This window comes from Labrus bergylta, chromosome 14 (assembly GCF_963930695.1).
Source record: "Labrus bergylta chromosome 14, fLabBer1.1, whole genome shotgun sequence".
NCBI lineage: Eukaryota > Metazoa > Chordata > Actinopteri > Labriformes > Labridae > Labrus > Labrus bergylta.
Window position 1 is genome coordinate 6,767,331 of NC_089208.1, and position 13,534 is coordinate 6,780,864.

General features: G+C 37.5%; 1 protein-coding gene across 1 annotated transcript; it reads left to right on the forward strand.

The window, feature by feature from the left end:
• Positions 1 to 1,663: 1,663 nt before the first annotated feature.
• Positions 1,664 to 11,615, forward strand: LOC109977016 (histone acetyltransferase KAT5). The gene is made up of 16 exons (XM_020626923.3): positions 1,664 to 1,755; positions 1,838 to 1,904; positions 4,205 to 4,273; positions 4,413 to 4,549; positions 5,000 to 5,068; positions 5,154 to 5,336; positions 5,877 to 6,047; positions 6,139 to 6,213; positions 7,131 to 7,193; positions 7,424 to 7,672; positions 7,771 to 7,860; positions 7,975 to 8,115; positions 8,202 to 8,295; positions 8,407 to 8,566; positions 8,662 to 8,743; positions 9,870 to 11,615. Exons 1-16 carry the CDS (start codon positions 1,726 to 1,728, stop codon positions 10,002 to 10,004), a joined length of 1,815 nt encoding a protein of 604 aa, XP_020482579.1. The 5' UTR covers positions 1,664 to 1,725; the 3' UTR covers positions 10,005 to 11,615.
• Positions 11,616 to 13,534: the final 1,919 nt, after the last annotated feature.

Below are 13,534 nucleotides of genomic sequence, written 5' to 3' on the forward strand. Positions count from 1 at the left end.
CTTTCTTTCTTTCGCCTCAAAATATCCGCAATAAGCTCACGGGGCCCTGACACTGAATAAAATCGGTTGGTTATTTTGCTTCCATGTGATGGTGTTTACAGTGCTCTTCCTGAGGACTGACGTTCTTCCAGAAATGCAGTCGACCTTCAAAACCAAAGTCATAGAAGTGACATCATCTGCGCCAGGGCAATTGAATCAAGAGTGGAGCAGAAGACAGATTTAATCAAAGACTCATGTAAGAATTGTAGACCTGCAGATACAGTTCATGATTTCATCCTGACCCTTTTTAGAATAGAGTGTCATTAAGAGTGTTTAAATAAAGTATGCTTGGTGAATACATTAAATTAATAATCACTGGAATAACGTGCACACGGTTCTTGAAAATAAATAGTTTTGCAAAAGAAATGTTGATTCAGTCGTGTCAGGCAGTAGTGATAGCCTTGTCTGTTAGGTCTGTGGATTTCATCATTGCCATGGTTGGAGGCATTCTTACAGATATTTTATCAGCATACAGGAGAGTCATTCACGTAGATCCATTCGCAGCCTCTGCTGACTTCTAAGAATCTATAAGATTGCAGGCCTTTCTCAAAAAGTGGGGCCAAAGCAGGCAATAATTAGGAGTTGGACTCCTCACTCATATCAACTTATTTTTCTAAGAATCCGTGCCTGTGTGCCTTCAAACATTAACTTGGAGACGAGGAAGTGCTCTGAATAGTTAAGCACTACACCAGTATTGCAAGTTAGGCCATGTGGTTACCATTAAATACCTAGTTCAAATTTTCCAAATTGGACAAGCTTTTTCTATTTTTTGAGGTACATAGAAATGACTTTCATGGAAATGAAAAAAAGAGAAGAGTTTTCATGTCTTAATGAAATAATTACAATAACCTTTTAAGTGCTTTACAAGGACAGTAATAATAGTAATAATAATAAAACATAAAACAGGCATGTCATTAAATCATAGGCAAAGGGGAAAATAAGTAATAAAAACCACATATCTACCACATGTAGCCTTTATGGATGTAGCTAAGCCATCTAATTAAACACACAGACATTCGTTTGCAACCTCAAATGGTTTAGATTTATTGTTTATTACATATCGATAATATCTGTCTCTCCTTACTGTAATCTGTTCTGCACATGTTAAATTTACAAATTTCCCCTGCACTCATGTTCACTTCATTTGTCTGTCTACTCGCAGTTATATTGTATAGTTTCTGCTTATAATATGTCTACACTCATGCACTTTAACTTATGTCAGTACTGTCCATTTACAACTCTGTTTTTGCACATTTACATTTAATCTTTCATATTTAATTTACAACTCTGTTTTTGCACATTTACATTTAATCTTTCATATGTAATCTTCCTATTTAAAACTAGTAATGCTTAGTTAAATCCTGGTTGTATATATTCACATTCTTAGTTTTGATATTTTTAGTACTTATTTACTTTGTATTAAATATTATATTATGTTTGAATTTGCTAACATTGTGTATTTTTTTTACTCATATTGTGTGTTTGGATAACCTGCTGCTGTAACGCCACAATTTCCCAGTTTGGGATCAATAAAGTGATTCTATTCTACCTTTCAGACGAGCCAATAGTTTTCAGTCTTCCGGGTTCGTTTACCTTGAGAGTGATCTCGGAGCTCTATCTTGCGCTTTATTTCATCTTTGATGTGGACCGGCATTTTCCCACAACACCCTGCTGCTGCTCGCTCAGATGACGAAAATGGCGGACAACTCGTCTTCGGTAAGGTTTTCGAGAGATGTAATATTATTTCTGAGACATTGGCTTGGTTTGGGGATGTGTGTTAACACGTTGTTTCACACAGGTCGAGATCGTCGAGGGCTGTCGCCTCCCCGTTCTTCGTAAAAACCAAGAACACGAGGACGAATGGCGTAAGTATCGTCCGGTTGTTTTTCCCCAGTGCTAAGCTAACTAATGCTAACTGTGGAGCCTCAGCTGTTGTTAACGGACGCAGCGGCCTCCAGTTAAAGCGCTGGAAACATCATCACACCAACAACAACACATGAAGCCCTGCAGTGTCATTTACATCTGTTTTAATGATAGTTAGAACTCCTCTGTGCTGTCCAACTGCAAAAATACAAGAAAACACTTATGTCAACGTTATGTATTTGTTGTTATAACGTTTCATACACAATGTTTATATGTTTTTATTTATGCATAATTCAAGATTTTTATTTGTCACCTGCTCATACAGATGTGCAGTGAAATGTAAAAGACTGTTCCGCAAGGCCGTGCAGTAAACACTCAAATTACTAATACACATATATACAGTAAACTAGAAATATAATGTAAAATTTAAAAAATAAATGTTTGGATATACAGAATATAGAATAATGTAAACAGTGTAAAGTGTCAGTGTGTAAAGAAATATTTGAATATATAAAATACAAAATATAGAATAATGTAAACAGTATAAAGTGTCAGTGTGTAAAGAAATATTTGAATATATAAAATACAAAATATAGAATAATGTAAACAGTGTAAAGTGTCAGTGTGTAAAGAAATATTTGAATATATAAAATATAGAATAATGTAAACAGTGTAAAGTGTCAGTGTGTAAAGAAATATTTGAATATACAAAATATAGAATAATGTAAACAGTGTAAAGTGTCAGTGTGTAAAGAAATATTTGAATATATAAAATATAGAATAATGTAAACAGTGTAAAGTGTCAGTGTGTAAAGTGTCCAGGGTGTCAAAGTGCAGATTGGAATATGTGGTGTGTGTGCGTCGTGTAATCACAGTTCTGTTTTGTTTAGTTCTGTTTATGTTTTTAACTGAGGAGAGTGGAGTTAACAGTCTGGACAGCCTGAGGAAAGAAGCTCTTCCTGAGTCTTTTCTGTGTTGGCCTTGATGTGTCGAAGGCGCCTGCCAGCGCCTCATTGTGTTTATTGGAAATCCATCTGATATCAGGCTTCTGTTTACAACACCGATAAATCTCATTTTAACAACGTTATTACTCTGACGCCGCAGCTTAAACACAACTTATTTAATGTCCTATTAACTTGAGTGTTTCCCAAACCTGCCTATCTTATTTTTACCCTTTAAGATAGAGAGGTAGAATCTTTATTATCATTGTATACAAGGACACAACGAAACTTTGTTAGCAGCAATCCTAAACAGCAGCGTTTACAAAAACAACAACAACAAAAATATATTTGTGGTGATATGAAAGAGAAATATGCAAAAGTGGCCAGAGCAATTGCTGTTCAGTGAATGAATGATAATAATAATAAATAAATAGACAGTCATGGTGACTGAAATAATATATACAGTTATTATTTTTGCAGTGACTGATTAATTAAACAAATATAAATATAGAGATATAGTGCAAATAAGTAAAGCTATGGTGCAGTGACAGAGTATATACAGTTATCATTGTGCAGTGACTGGATGAGTAAATAAACAGTTTTAGTGCAATAAATAAATAAATAATTAATGAATAAATAAACAGTTAAAGTGCAGTGACTGAGTAAAGGTGAACATAAAGATGATAACATTTAACACCTCCTGTTTAAGGTTTCAGATTACAATAAGCGACTACCTTTGTATTATATAATTTGGAGTAGAAAAACTCTTTAAAAAAATTTTTTATTGAGAAAGTTTTTCTTATGCATAAGATAATTTTGATACACCTGTACCAGTGTTTGTCCTGCATTGTGGGGTGCAACATTAGAATGTATTGGATTATTTTTTTGTTATGTTTCTATAAAGCATAATAATAAATTATGCTTTATAGAATGTTTTTTTTTTTTAATGCACCTGTTCCTCGTGAAATAAACTGTATTTGTGAAAAACAATTAAAATACATACCTTACAATCCTAGGATGATAGCAGTTCCTCACATATGAAACTGAATTGAAATTGAAAGCCATGATTGTCATTAGCGGGTTACTACTAAGATTAAGATGAACAAGATTTGCAGTATTTCCCTTTCTTTTGTTTCCTTTTTGGCTCTACTCCGTACTTGAATACTAATTGTTTCAGCCCCACTGAAACCCTAGTTAGGCGAACGCTGCATGAAAAAGTTTTACTTGCATATTCTAATGACTCCTAAGTAGCATGTTGATAAATCAACCCAACATTTTTTGGCATCCTATAACAATATTCTTTTCATATAAGCTCAGCACAATATATGTTTTATCATGACTTTCTCCTTTTAATTTTGCAGCTTTGGCTGAAATTCTTAGTGTGAAGGAGGCTTCTTCAAGAAAGCTTTACTATGTCCACTACATTGACTGTGAGTATAGTTTTGGTGTAACTTATTTTTCTTTGACATTTTAAATGTTGTTGTCATTTTTGTCAATGGAAATGTATTGCAAAGATACGTTACCGCTAAAACAAAAACAAATAATTGAATACATGACTTTTGTTTATAGTCAACAAGCGCCTGGATGAGTGGGTCACAGGAGACAGGCTGGACATGAAGAAGCTTCAATTCCCTAAAAAAGAAGCTAAAACGCCAACCAAGAATGGACTTCCAGGCTCCCGTCCAAGTTCACCTGAGAGAGAAGTGGTGAGTGATTGTTTACGTCGGACTCCCAGCATTGTAACATTATATTCAGGGGTATAGCAACATCTTTATAGCATTGGGAAGACATCATTTATAATCTATAAATCTACATTTTAAATCCCTTTTTCAGTAGACTTTCGAAGAGCTTTAAGACACTAACAGACTTTCTATGATGTGCAAATAGTAGATATAAGTATTCATGTGTAACATCAGTTGTTACAAGCACAGAAGACTAAACAGGTTGTGAACCAATGTTGTAAAGTAGTCTAACAGTTTAAAGAAACACTGAAATCATCAGTTCTCAGTTTTAAATGTTCTGTATTTATACTTCTTTCATACAGAACAGATTTTGATTGCAAGTGATTCCCATAGCAACTTTTCATTTTAATGTTGCGTTATTGAGAAGATGAATGATATTTAACCATCTCCCGTTTTCCTTTCTGTTCAATTCAGAGGAAGAGTCTAGAGCTCAACGTACCATCTGCCACAGCTCCTTCCAGAGGCAAAACCCTCCCCACACCGGTACAACTTGATTTGAGCCATTCTCCAAATGACTTGAGCCCTTGTTTGAACCTGGTGTTAACATGCATCTTGTGTGATCATACAGCTATCGAGTCATGCTGAACTGCATGGAAATCAGGAAATAAACAACCATGACACAAAAAAAGAAGAAGAGGATCCAGTTGTGCAGATCACATCTGGAAGTGAATTAACAAACAGTGTATCCAAATGTTTGTCAGGTGTTTGCACTGGACTTGTCAAACCACGTTTGAGCTTCAAATCTGTCAAGGTAGCCGGCCTTCTCTGTTTATGTTGTGATCTCTCATGTTGTGCTCAAATGGGTTATTGAATTACTTTAAATTTTCTGCAGATCTTTGATTATTGACTGAAATTCACATGTACTTAAGCTGCTAAACATGAATTGGTAAAATGTTGAAATTGTTGATGCATGTTAATTGGCACTTTTGTAGGGAAAAGATCCAGAGGACACTTTGTTCCTTTTAGATTTAATTGTAAATCCAATGCAGTAACAGCTGACCAGTTTCTGCTGTATCTTTAATACCAGGTTTGAATCGGGTAAATTAACACTAGTTTCACCTGGAGTTTATAGAAAATTGTTAAAACTAAATCATAATGATGTGCATTAGCTATTAAAAAGACAGTCTCAGCTTTGAAGCATTAAATGTGTTTTTTTTTAGAAGTTAAACGTGCGCTGATCTGGCTAGAATTACAGAATATAGTGTGGTAACACAAAAATAAATGGGATTCAGATGTGTTTCTGTGTGCTCTCATTTAAAGCTGTCTAACACTGTTTGTTTGTTTACTACAGAAGAGGAAAGTAGAAGCCGTCCCCGTGGCGACTCAGGTACCCCCGGCCACCCCCGTGCCCTCCCTGCCAAGTTCAGCTGAAGCCTCTCAGGCATCTGTTTTTCCTGCTGCGAGGGAGACCAACACCTTCAAGTCCCGGGAAGACCATGAACAGCTCTCCTCGCTCACAACGGTAAAGACGATCCTCTGTGTCAGTTAAATATTTGAGTTGAAGTTTTTACCTGTCGTCTGATTTTAAACCTATTATAATCTTTAAACATTAGAACGGCACTGCCCGGCGGCTCATCCCCTCACAGCCTGGGAGGAAAAGGAAAGCTAACTGCGGAGGACCTGACGAGGTATTCAACTTTTTAATAGGCTACTTATTTTTTAAATTCATTTACTATGTTTACCGGGCCTACACCAGAGTATCTGCTTCTGTTTTTGTTTTTGTTTTGAATTTAACCTCTTGTTTTGAGTACTGCAAACTAAAATACCTTCCAGAAATGAATGTAGTTGAATGTTTGCTGGTGACAGGAGAAGCTTCACTGATTCTACACATTAGTCAGAGATCTTATTAAATTCATCTGATTCATCAATCATACTCTTAAAAGCCAAACACTGTTTCTAATGGTATTAAAGTTTCTCCATTTTATAATTTACAGCAATAAACATAGTGACTTATACCCTACTACCAGTTATCAAAAGGTCAAAAATACTGTTAAACCAAGTAAACATGTGTTAGTTTTTTTCAGCTGGATTTTCAGCCCATTTTGAGATGAATGGTTTCTTGTTTTGTAACATTTTAAAAGTCACTACATCGATTAAATTAAATTATTTTTAATGCTGTTCACAAGCGTATTATGTATCTCACAAAAAAGACCTTAGAAGTTTATTTCTTCTGAGAGATTTTTGATGTAGCCACGCTTACACTTGTATGTGCTAATAGATAATACATATACTGTGTAATACATCTTCTGATGACGGAGGTCAGGGGCTCAGAAGGTTACAAAAAACTTGACAAACCCACATGAACTAATCGGTCATAACATTTGTCTTTGCTCTTTTCCTCTCACTATCTATTGGCCAACCTGTCTGTTTGATAGCCAGTGTTGCTCGCTGGCCTCTAATGAACACAGCCTGAAATGTACTAAAACTAAGAGTTCCATTTAGCTTTCAATCTGTCCCTCAATCAGACTGTTCAGTGTCAGTTAGATTCATTTTATTCCCCTCTTTAGTTTTCAAAAGCTTGTGTTTTTCTGTCTTTTTCTTCTAGATGATAAAGGTTTTACAGTATAACAAACCTCAAAGTGCCAGTGTCTTTCTACCACCACCAGAGGTCTGTTTTATTTCCTTTTATTGCTTTTTGATTCTGTGTTACTGTCCAAATGATCTGTGCCTTAGTGGGTCCAATAAAATGGAGGTGCTGTTTACCTCTGACCCCAGTTTAGTGATTATGATTGCATTTACAGCCATTCTGATAATACATGTTCTGTGTGGAAAAACTTCAAATCCATACATTCCATTTGTGAAATGAATTAATATAAAGGTGTGACTTTTCACCACAAGGATTCCCAGGACAGCTCGGATGGCATCCCGACTGCGCCACGCATGACGGGCAGTCTGGTGTCTGACCGCAGCCATGACGACATCGTCACCCGGATGAAAAACATAGAGTGCATCGAGCTGGGACGTCACAGGCTGAAGCCCTGGTACTTCTCCCCGTACCCACAGGAGCTCACCACACTGCCCATCCTCTACCTCTGTGAATTCTGTCTCAAGTACCTCAAGAGCCTCAAGTGTCTGCAGAGGCATTTGGTAAGAATCCTTAGAGTCACCAGCATAAGCCTTTAATCTCTCACTGCTTAGATTTTCTGACATTGACCACATCTTCTCGTGTCCATCATATTTCACAGACAAAATGCAATCTCAGACATCCTCCAGGCAACGAGATCTACCGTAAAGGCACCATCTCATTCTTTGAGATCGACGGCAGGAAAAACAAAGTCAGTGAAAATATATTTGTCTCTCTCCTTTACACTTTTACAGTATCTTCATACATTTTTCCATAAACATCTTTGCTATATTTGTTAATTTTCATGCATTTGTTATGTTTCCAGAATTATTCCCAGAACCTGTGTTTACTTGCAAAGTGTTTCCTGGACCATAAAACCTTGTACTACGACACAGACCCTTTCCTCTTCTACGTAATGACGGAGTACGACTCCAAAGGCTTCCACATAGTTGGCTACTTCTCTAAGGTACCCAAAAACGTTCAATACTTCTCTGACACATTCCCCTTTTTATCTAGAGGTTCCCAATTTTAAACATGTTATTGTCTTTTCAGGAAAAAGAGTCGACTGAAGATTATAATGTTGCCTGCATCCTGACGTTGCCCCCGTATCAGCGGAGAGGTTATGGCAAATTGCTTATTGAGTTCAGTAAGTGCTGTGTAGATTTTGCTCTTTCATACCTCCTTCCTTCCTTCTTTGGTCATTTTCTGTGTTTACCATACCTGTGCTTATAATCTGTTCACTTTGTGTGTTCATCAGGTTATGAGCTGTCCAAGGTCGAAGGGAAGACGGGAACTCCTGAGAAGCCGCTCTCCGACCTCGGCCTGTTGTCCTATCGCTCGTACTGGTCACAGACCATCCTGGAAATCCTCATGGACCTTAAACCTGACAACGGAGAGAGACCCCAGATAACCATCAAGTGTGTGATTGTTCATATTTTTTTGTCTCAACCTTTCAGATCTGCAGTTTAATGATGAGGTTCTCTAATCATTTGGTTATGTTTTGTACCTGCAGTGAAATCAGTGAGATCACCAGTGTAAAAAAAGAAGACGTCATTTCGACACTTCAGTACCTCAATCTCATCAACTATTACAAGGTGAGAAATGTAAACTGAAATCTAAATGATGCAATCTGCTGCAAAACACTCGTTATATAAAAACCACTGGCCTTGTTACTACTCTTTACACAACTTTCAACTCGACTGTTGGATGAGAGTAGTTCACTCTCCGGCTGTCTTAGTTCTATCTTATCAAACAGTATTTAATGTCACGTAGCACCGTGTCCTAACAGCACGCAGGCGTTGTATGTGGCGTCGCATGATTGCATGATCGCACACCGGCTGTCCACACTGCATGCGTTTAGTGTTTAATTCTCTGCTCTGTGAATTTCAGTTTCCCCTTGCAAACAATATGACATCTAGTGCTTTTGTATTGAAGGTGGAAAAACAAATGTGTGTGGTGATTTGTATTGACGAGCTGCTCGCTCAAATCACAACACTCACAGGCTCGTCAATTAACGGCTCGCGGTGAGCCGGAGCAAAGTTTTTCTCCGGTGTTGCTGTTAGGACAGGCTGTAAGGCAGGAAAACTGTCAAGTTTAGTCCAGTTGTGTTCAAATAAAAACAAATATTCTTTTAAAACCGCCATTGCCGATGGAAATGTAGAAATATCACAACAGAGGAAGTGATGTTTAACTGAATATCATCTCGCTGTGACCGGCTGAAATTCACAACATCAGTCGTTCTCCTGTGATGTTGCTTTGATTAAACGGTTATACAAGTAGTAGTAAGAAGTAATAAACAACAAAAGATTTCAAACGTTTGCTCCACCAACTCAACTAGCTCCTCAACTGAAACTGGACTGTTGCTAAGCAACCCAAACGTTCTCCAGCAACATTGGTACTTTGTGTCCATGGTTACCACAGAACAGCCTCTTTTTGTAGTGATATTATTCTTTATGTTTTACAGATATATAAAGAGTCTGTTGTGTGATTCAGAGGTATCAGTTTGATTAATGAAGACAAACTCTGTCTGCTGTGTGAGTAAGTTCAGATATTCAGAACAGGCTGAGTGATGCATATGGTGAAAAGTATAAACACACTTAACAGTTTGCATTAAGCTGACATGTCGTGTAACCAGCGGTGGTCAATTTATTAAACAAATCATTGCAGTATGCTCCTGAAAGGTTTTAAATATTTTGTCCTTGTCTTGTCTCTTCAACCCAGGGTCAGTACATCCTGACTCTGTCAGAGGACATCGTGGATGGGCATGAAAGAGCGATGCAGAAGAGACACTTACGCATAGATCCAAAATGTCTCCACTTCACACCTAAAGACTGGAGCAAGAGGGGCAAGTGGTAGAGTCCTGACCTGGTTCACTGAACACCTTCTCTAAACTCCAGACAACAGACTCGATGCAAACTGTGGATCAGATGAAGGTTTTTATCAGGCCGTCTCATCAAGAACATGGAAAACCTTCCTGACCCCACAAGAGACTGCGCTTCAGAAAAGAAGCAAGGAATGAAAAAAATTCACTCAAAACAAGTCTGTAAGCTTTTCTTGTGAATATTCATCATACAATTGAAGGCTCTTGGCGTCCACAACAAGAAAACACAACACATCGTTTACTTTTTAAAGATCCTGTTTGTGACATTTAAAGTGAGACACATCTGTTTAAAAGTGTAAATTACATCCTGAGATGGCAAACTTACTAAATTATGGAAACAAGATGGTGTTTTTCTTTTTTTAAAAGACAGGGAATTTAGTTTCTCTGATGAATCCACACGCACGTCAGTCCCACAAAGGTTTTCTTCTCAAACTCCTGAAAGACTTGAAATGTCTTTTTTGTCTTTGCCCATAAAACCTGTTTTTTCTTTCTAAATCGTTTCTATGTGCCATAACAAAAAAAAGTCAAATAACATCCTGAAAAATATTTTGATATTCCAAAAATGTTTGGCTGTAAACATGTTAAAAGAAACTTCCCTGTGGGACCATTTCCTATCTATCTTTCATTTTTGCACACATCTTAAACTAAAGAGCCCTAAGTGAAGAAAAGACTTAAAACACTCATGAGATGTCTTTACACTCCAAAATGAAGTGTTTTATTTTCTTTGGGATCTAGTGTTTGTAAGCTTCAAAGCGTCCCTCAAAACACCTCCTAAATTAATTAAATGAATTGAAACAAATCCCACTGATGAACTGATCATTGTTACGTTTGCCTTTACACTCCTTACCAATTGATATAATGAAACCTAATTCTCAGCCCCACTCTAAAAGTCAGTTCATCATGATTCCCTTTGAGTGCCTGAATATCAACATATCCTTAAGTTATTAGCTCATAGGTTTAGTGACCTTCATTATGGGTCTCCAGAAAGAATATGTACCTTCAGTGAAACAGTGTGGATGCAGACATGTAATCCATCAAGACCTTCAGTTGTAATACTTTCCCAAAACCACAAAAGCCAACTCATGTTTGTCTCACAGAAGAAGCTCTGCTCCTCATTTCCCTTTCATCTGAATGGATTGGAGTATCTATGCTCTTTGTTTGTGATCATTTCTTCTTTTTCTTCCACATTGTCTTCGGCCATGATCACCTGTACAGTGTGCAATGAGACAAATCACCTCTTTAAGTTAAACACATGTTCCCTGTACCTGTACATACTGGACCTGATTGTACAAAGAAATAGCTTAGAAGACAAGAAGCCATGTTGAACTGTTAGAGGAATGTAAATTTTGTGTACAGTTGTCATTTTCTTTTTTTTACTTAATATAAACTAACTGAACGATGCGAACAGAAAAAAAAATATGTGAAAGTGTTAAACGACTTTCAGTTTGTACTTTGTGTTTCATGTCAAAGATTCACTGTTGAAATGATTTAGTATATCTTTTAAGTGACACACAGTGGAGGGTATGATTTCAACGTTTGATATGAGAACTTGTTGAATTGATAAAAAAAGAAAACTTAAACTCTTACTGTGTCTTAAATGTGTCAGAAGTTCACCCTTCGGTATTCAGGATTGTAAATGGTAAAGATTTAAGTTCCAGCTTCACCTGTGCAAAATAAAAATAGAATATTCTTGTTTTTAGTTACAAAATGGTACGGTGATATTCAAGAATCATCCTCTCACTTTAAACAAAGATGTTGCTTTTATTCTAGACTAGGTGTCCCATTGTGATATTCATTTCTGTCTGCCTTTTTCCTTTTGAGTACAGGTACATACACATGTAATGAATGTGTGTAATGAAAGAGTGTAGAGGACCTTAAAAGTATTCTATTGAGTCTGTAAAATAGAAAATCAGAGCAGAAAAGACCTATTAAGGATTATTGCCTGGAAACAAAATTGCACTAAGAGGAAATCAATACAGTTTAACAACACAGCAGATGCAGGTTGTAGAAAGTTCCTGTTGTGGCCACCAGGGGGCGACATTGTATACGTCATGTGATTACAAACAGTAGCTGGACCAACCCACGTGCTGAAGTCAAACTGGAGGGATTGTCGTTAGTTGATGGAGAAAGTTAATGTTGCAACCAGTCTAAAGAGATTGTGGATTCATCTGAACAGGAAATGGACACCCTGAGGTGATCAAATCTGGCTGTCCAAGCCTCAGGTAATAATGACATAATCACCTCTTAAATGTGAATCTGGACTGAGTTGAAGTCGCTGCTACAAAAGGAAGTAAATTAATATTCAAAGACATGACGGTGGAGCGTCACCTTCACAGATGGACACAACCATGAAGGCAACACATCACATAAACTAAGATCTGGGTGAAACATTTGGTAGTGTGTTGATTTTTTTTTCTCTGCAGGGTTTGCCTATATTGCTTTTGCAAACGTTGTCTTCGCTATTATAATAAACCTGCAGGTGGGCCGTGCTTTAGTCCAAACTCCGAGTCTGACCCCCTTGTCTCTCTGTTGCACCTGGAAGAGTCACGGCAGCAGCCCCCCCTCAACACGTCACTCAATTTGGAAAGTCTTCTTGACCATCAGTACATTTCCTCACCCTGATGCCTCACAGTACCACATTCTGTTACCTGGACCTCTGTGAAGTAAGTTTTTCTTTATTTCTCTCTTCATGTATTTACTCTGATCATTATTAGACTGAGGTGTGTTTGATGTTAAAGAGAACTAAGCTCTTATATGAGAAATACATTAAACTAGCAGGAAACGGTTCTTGATTTACTTTTATTTCCTGAAGAATAAACATAGACACCACACTTTAATAATAAAAATAACAATAAGAGGGGTTCCGGTGGCCTAGTGGGTAGAGCACGCGTCCCATGTACAGAGGCTCGAGCCTTCCAAGTGGGCGGCCCGGGCTCGAAACCCGCCTGTGGCTGAGTTCCTGCATGTCGCCCCCCCCTCCCCCCCAACTGTCTCACTCCCTGGCTTCTGACTATCCACTCCTATTTCCACATTAACAGAATACAACCTCCCCCCCTGACACACACACCCATAACAGTTAGATTGCTTGTTTGTGGTTGCTTACAACCTCAATGTGCTCTGCTTTTGGAGTGTAGCCATTGCACAGATTATTGGCTCAGATTTTTTGAAAGCCATCCATTAAAAGCTTTCACTTTGGAGGAAAGAATATGAACTGTGGTATGAATCATTAATGGAGATCTAGCGTTCTGTTTACAATTTACTCGCCTTGATTTTTTTTAATGAATGAAGCTTGTTTTTTTAATGTTCAGGATAACATATTGTTCAGTGTTGTTTCTAGTTCTTGTCTCATAAAATGTAGAATCTTATAAGAGTAAGAAAACAGTTCCTTAGCAAAAGTCTTAGCTGAACATTTCCACTTGGTGTCACTGCAGCGCTGATCCTCGTGAGGTCCCGTTCACAGAATGACCTCTGGTTTGACTCACTGTTCAAAAAGCTCAGGCTGTCA

Bases quoted from the DNA above. Each gene is read 5' to 3' on its own strand.
- LOC109977016 (XM_020626923.3), top strand. From the start codon at position 1,726: ATGACGAAAATGGCGGACAACTCGTCTTCG. The intron at 6,214-7,130 runs GTATTCAACTTT...TTTTTCTTCTAG, and splicing joins ACTGCGGAGGACCTGACGAG to ATGATAAAGGTTTTACAGTA. The intron at 7,673-7,770 runs GTAAGAATCCTT...CATATTTCACAG, and splicing joins AGTGTCTGCAGAGGCATTTG to ACAAAATGCAATCTCAGACA.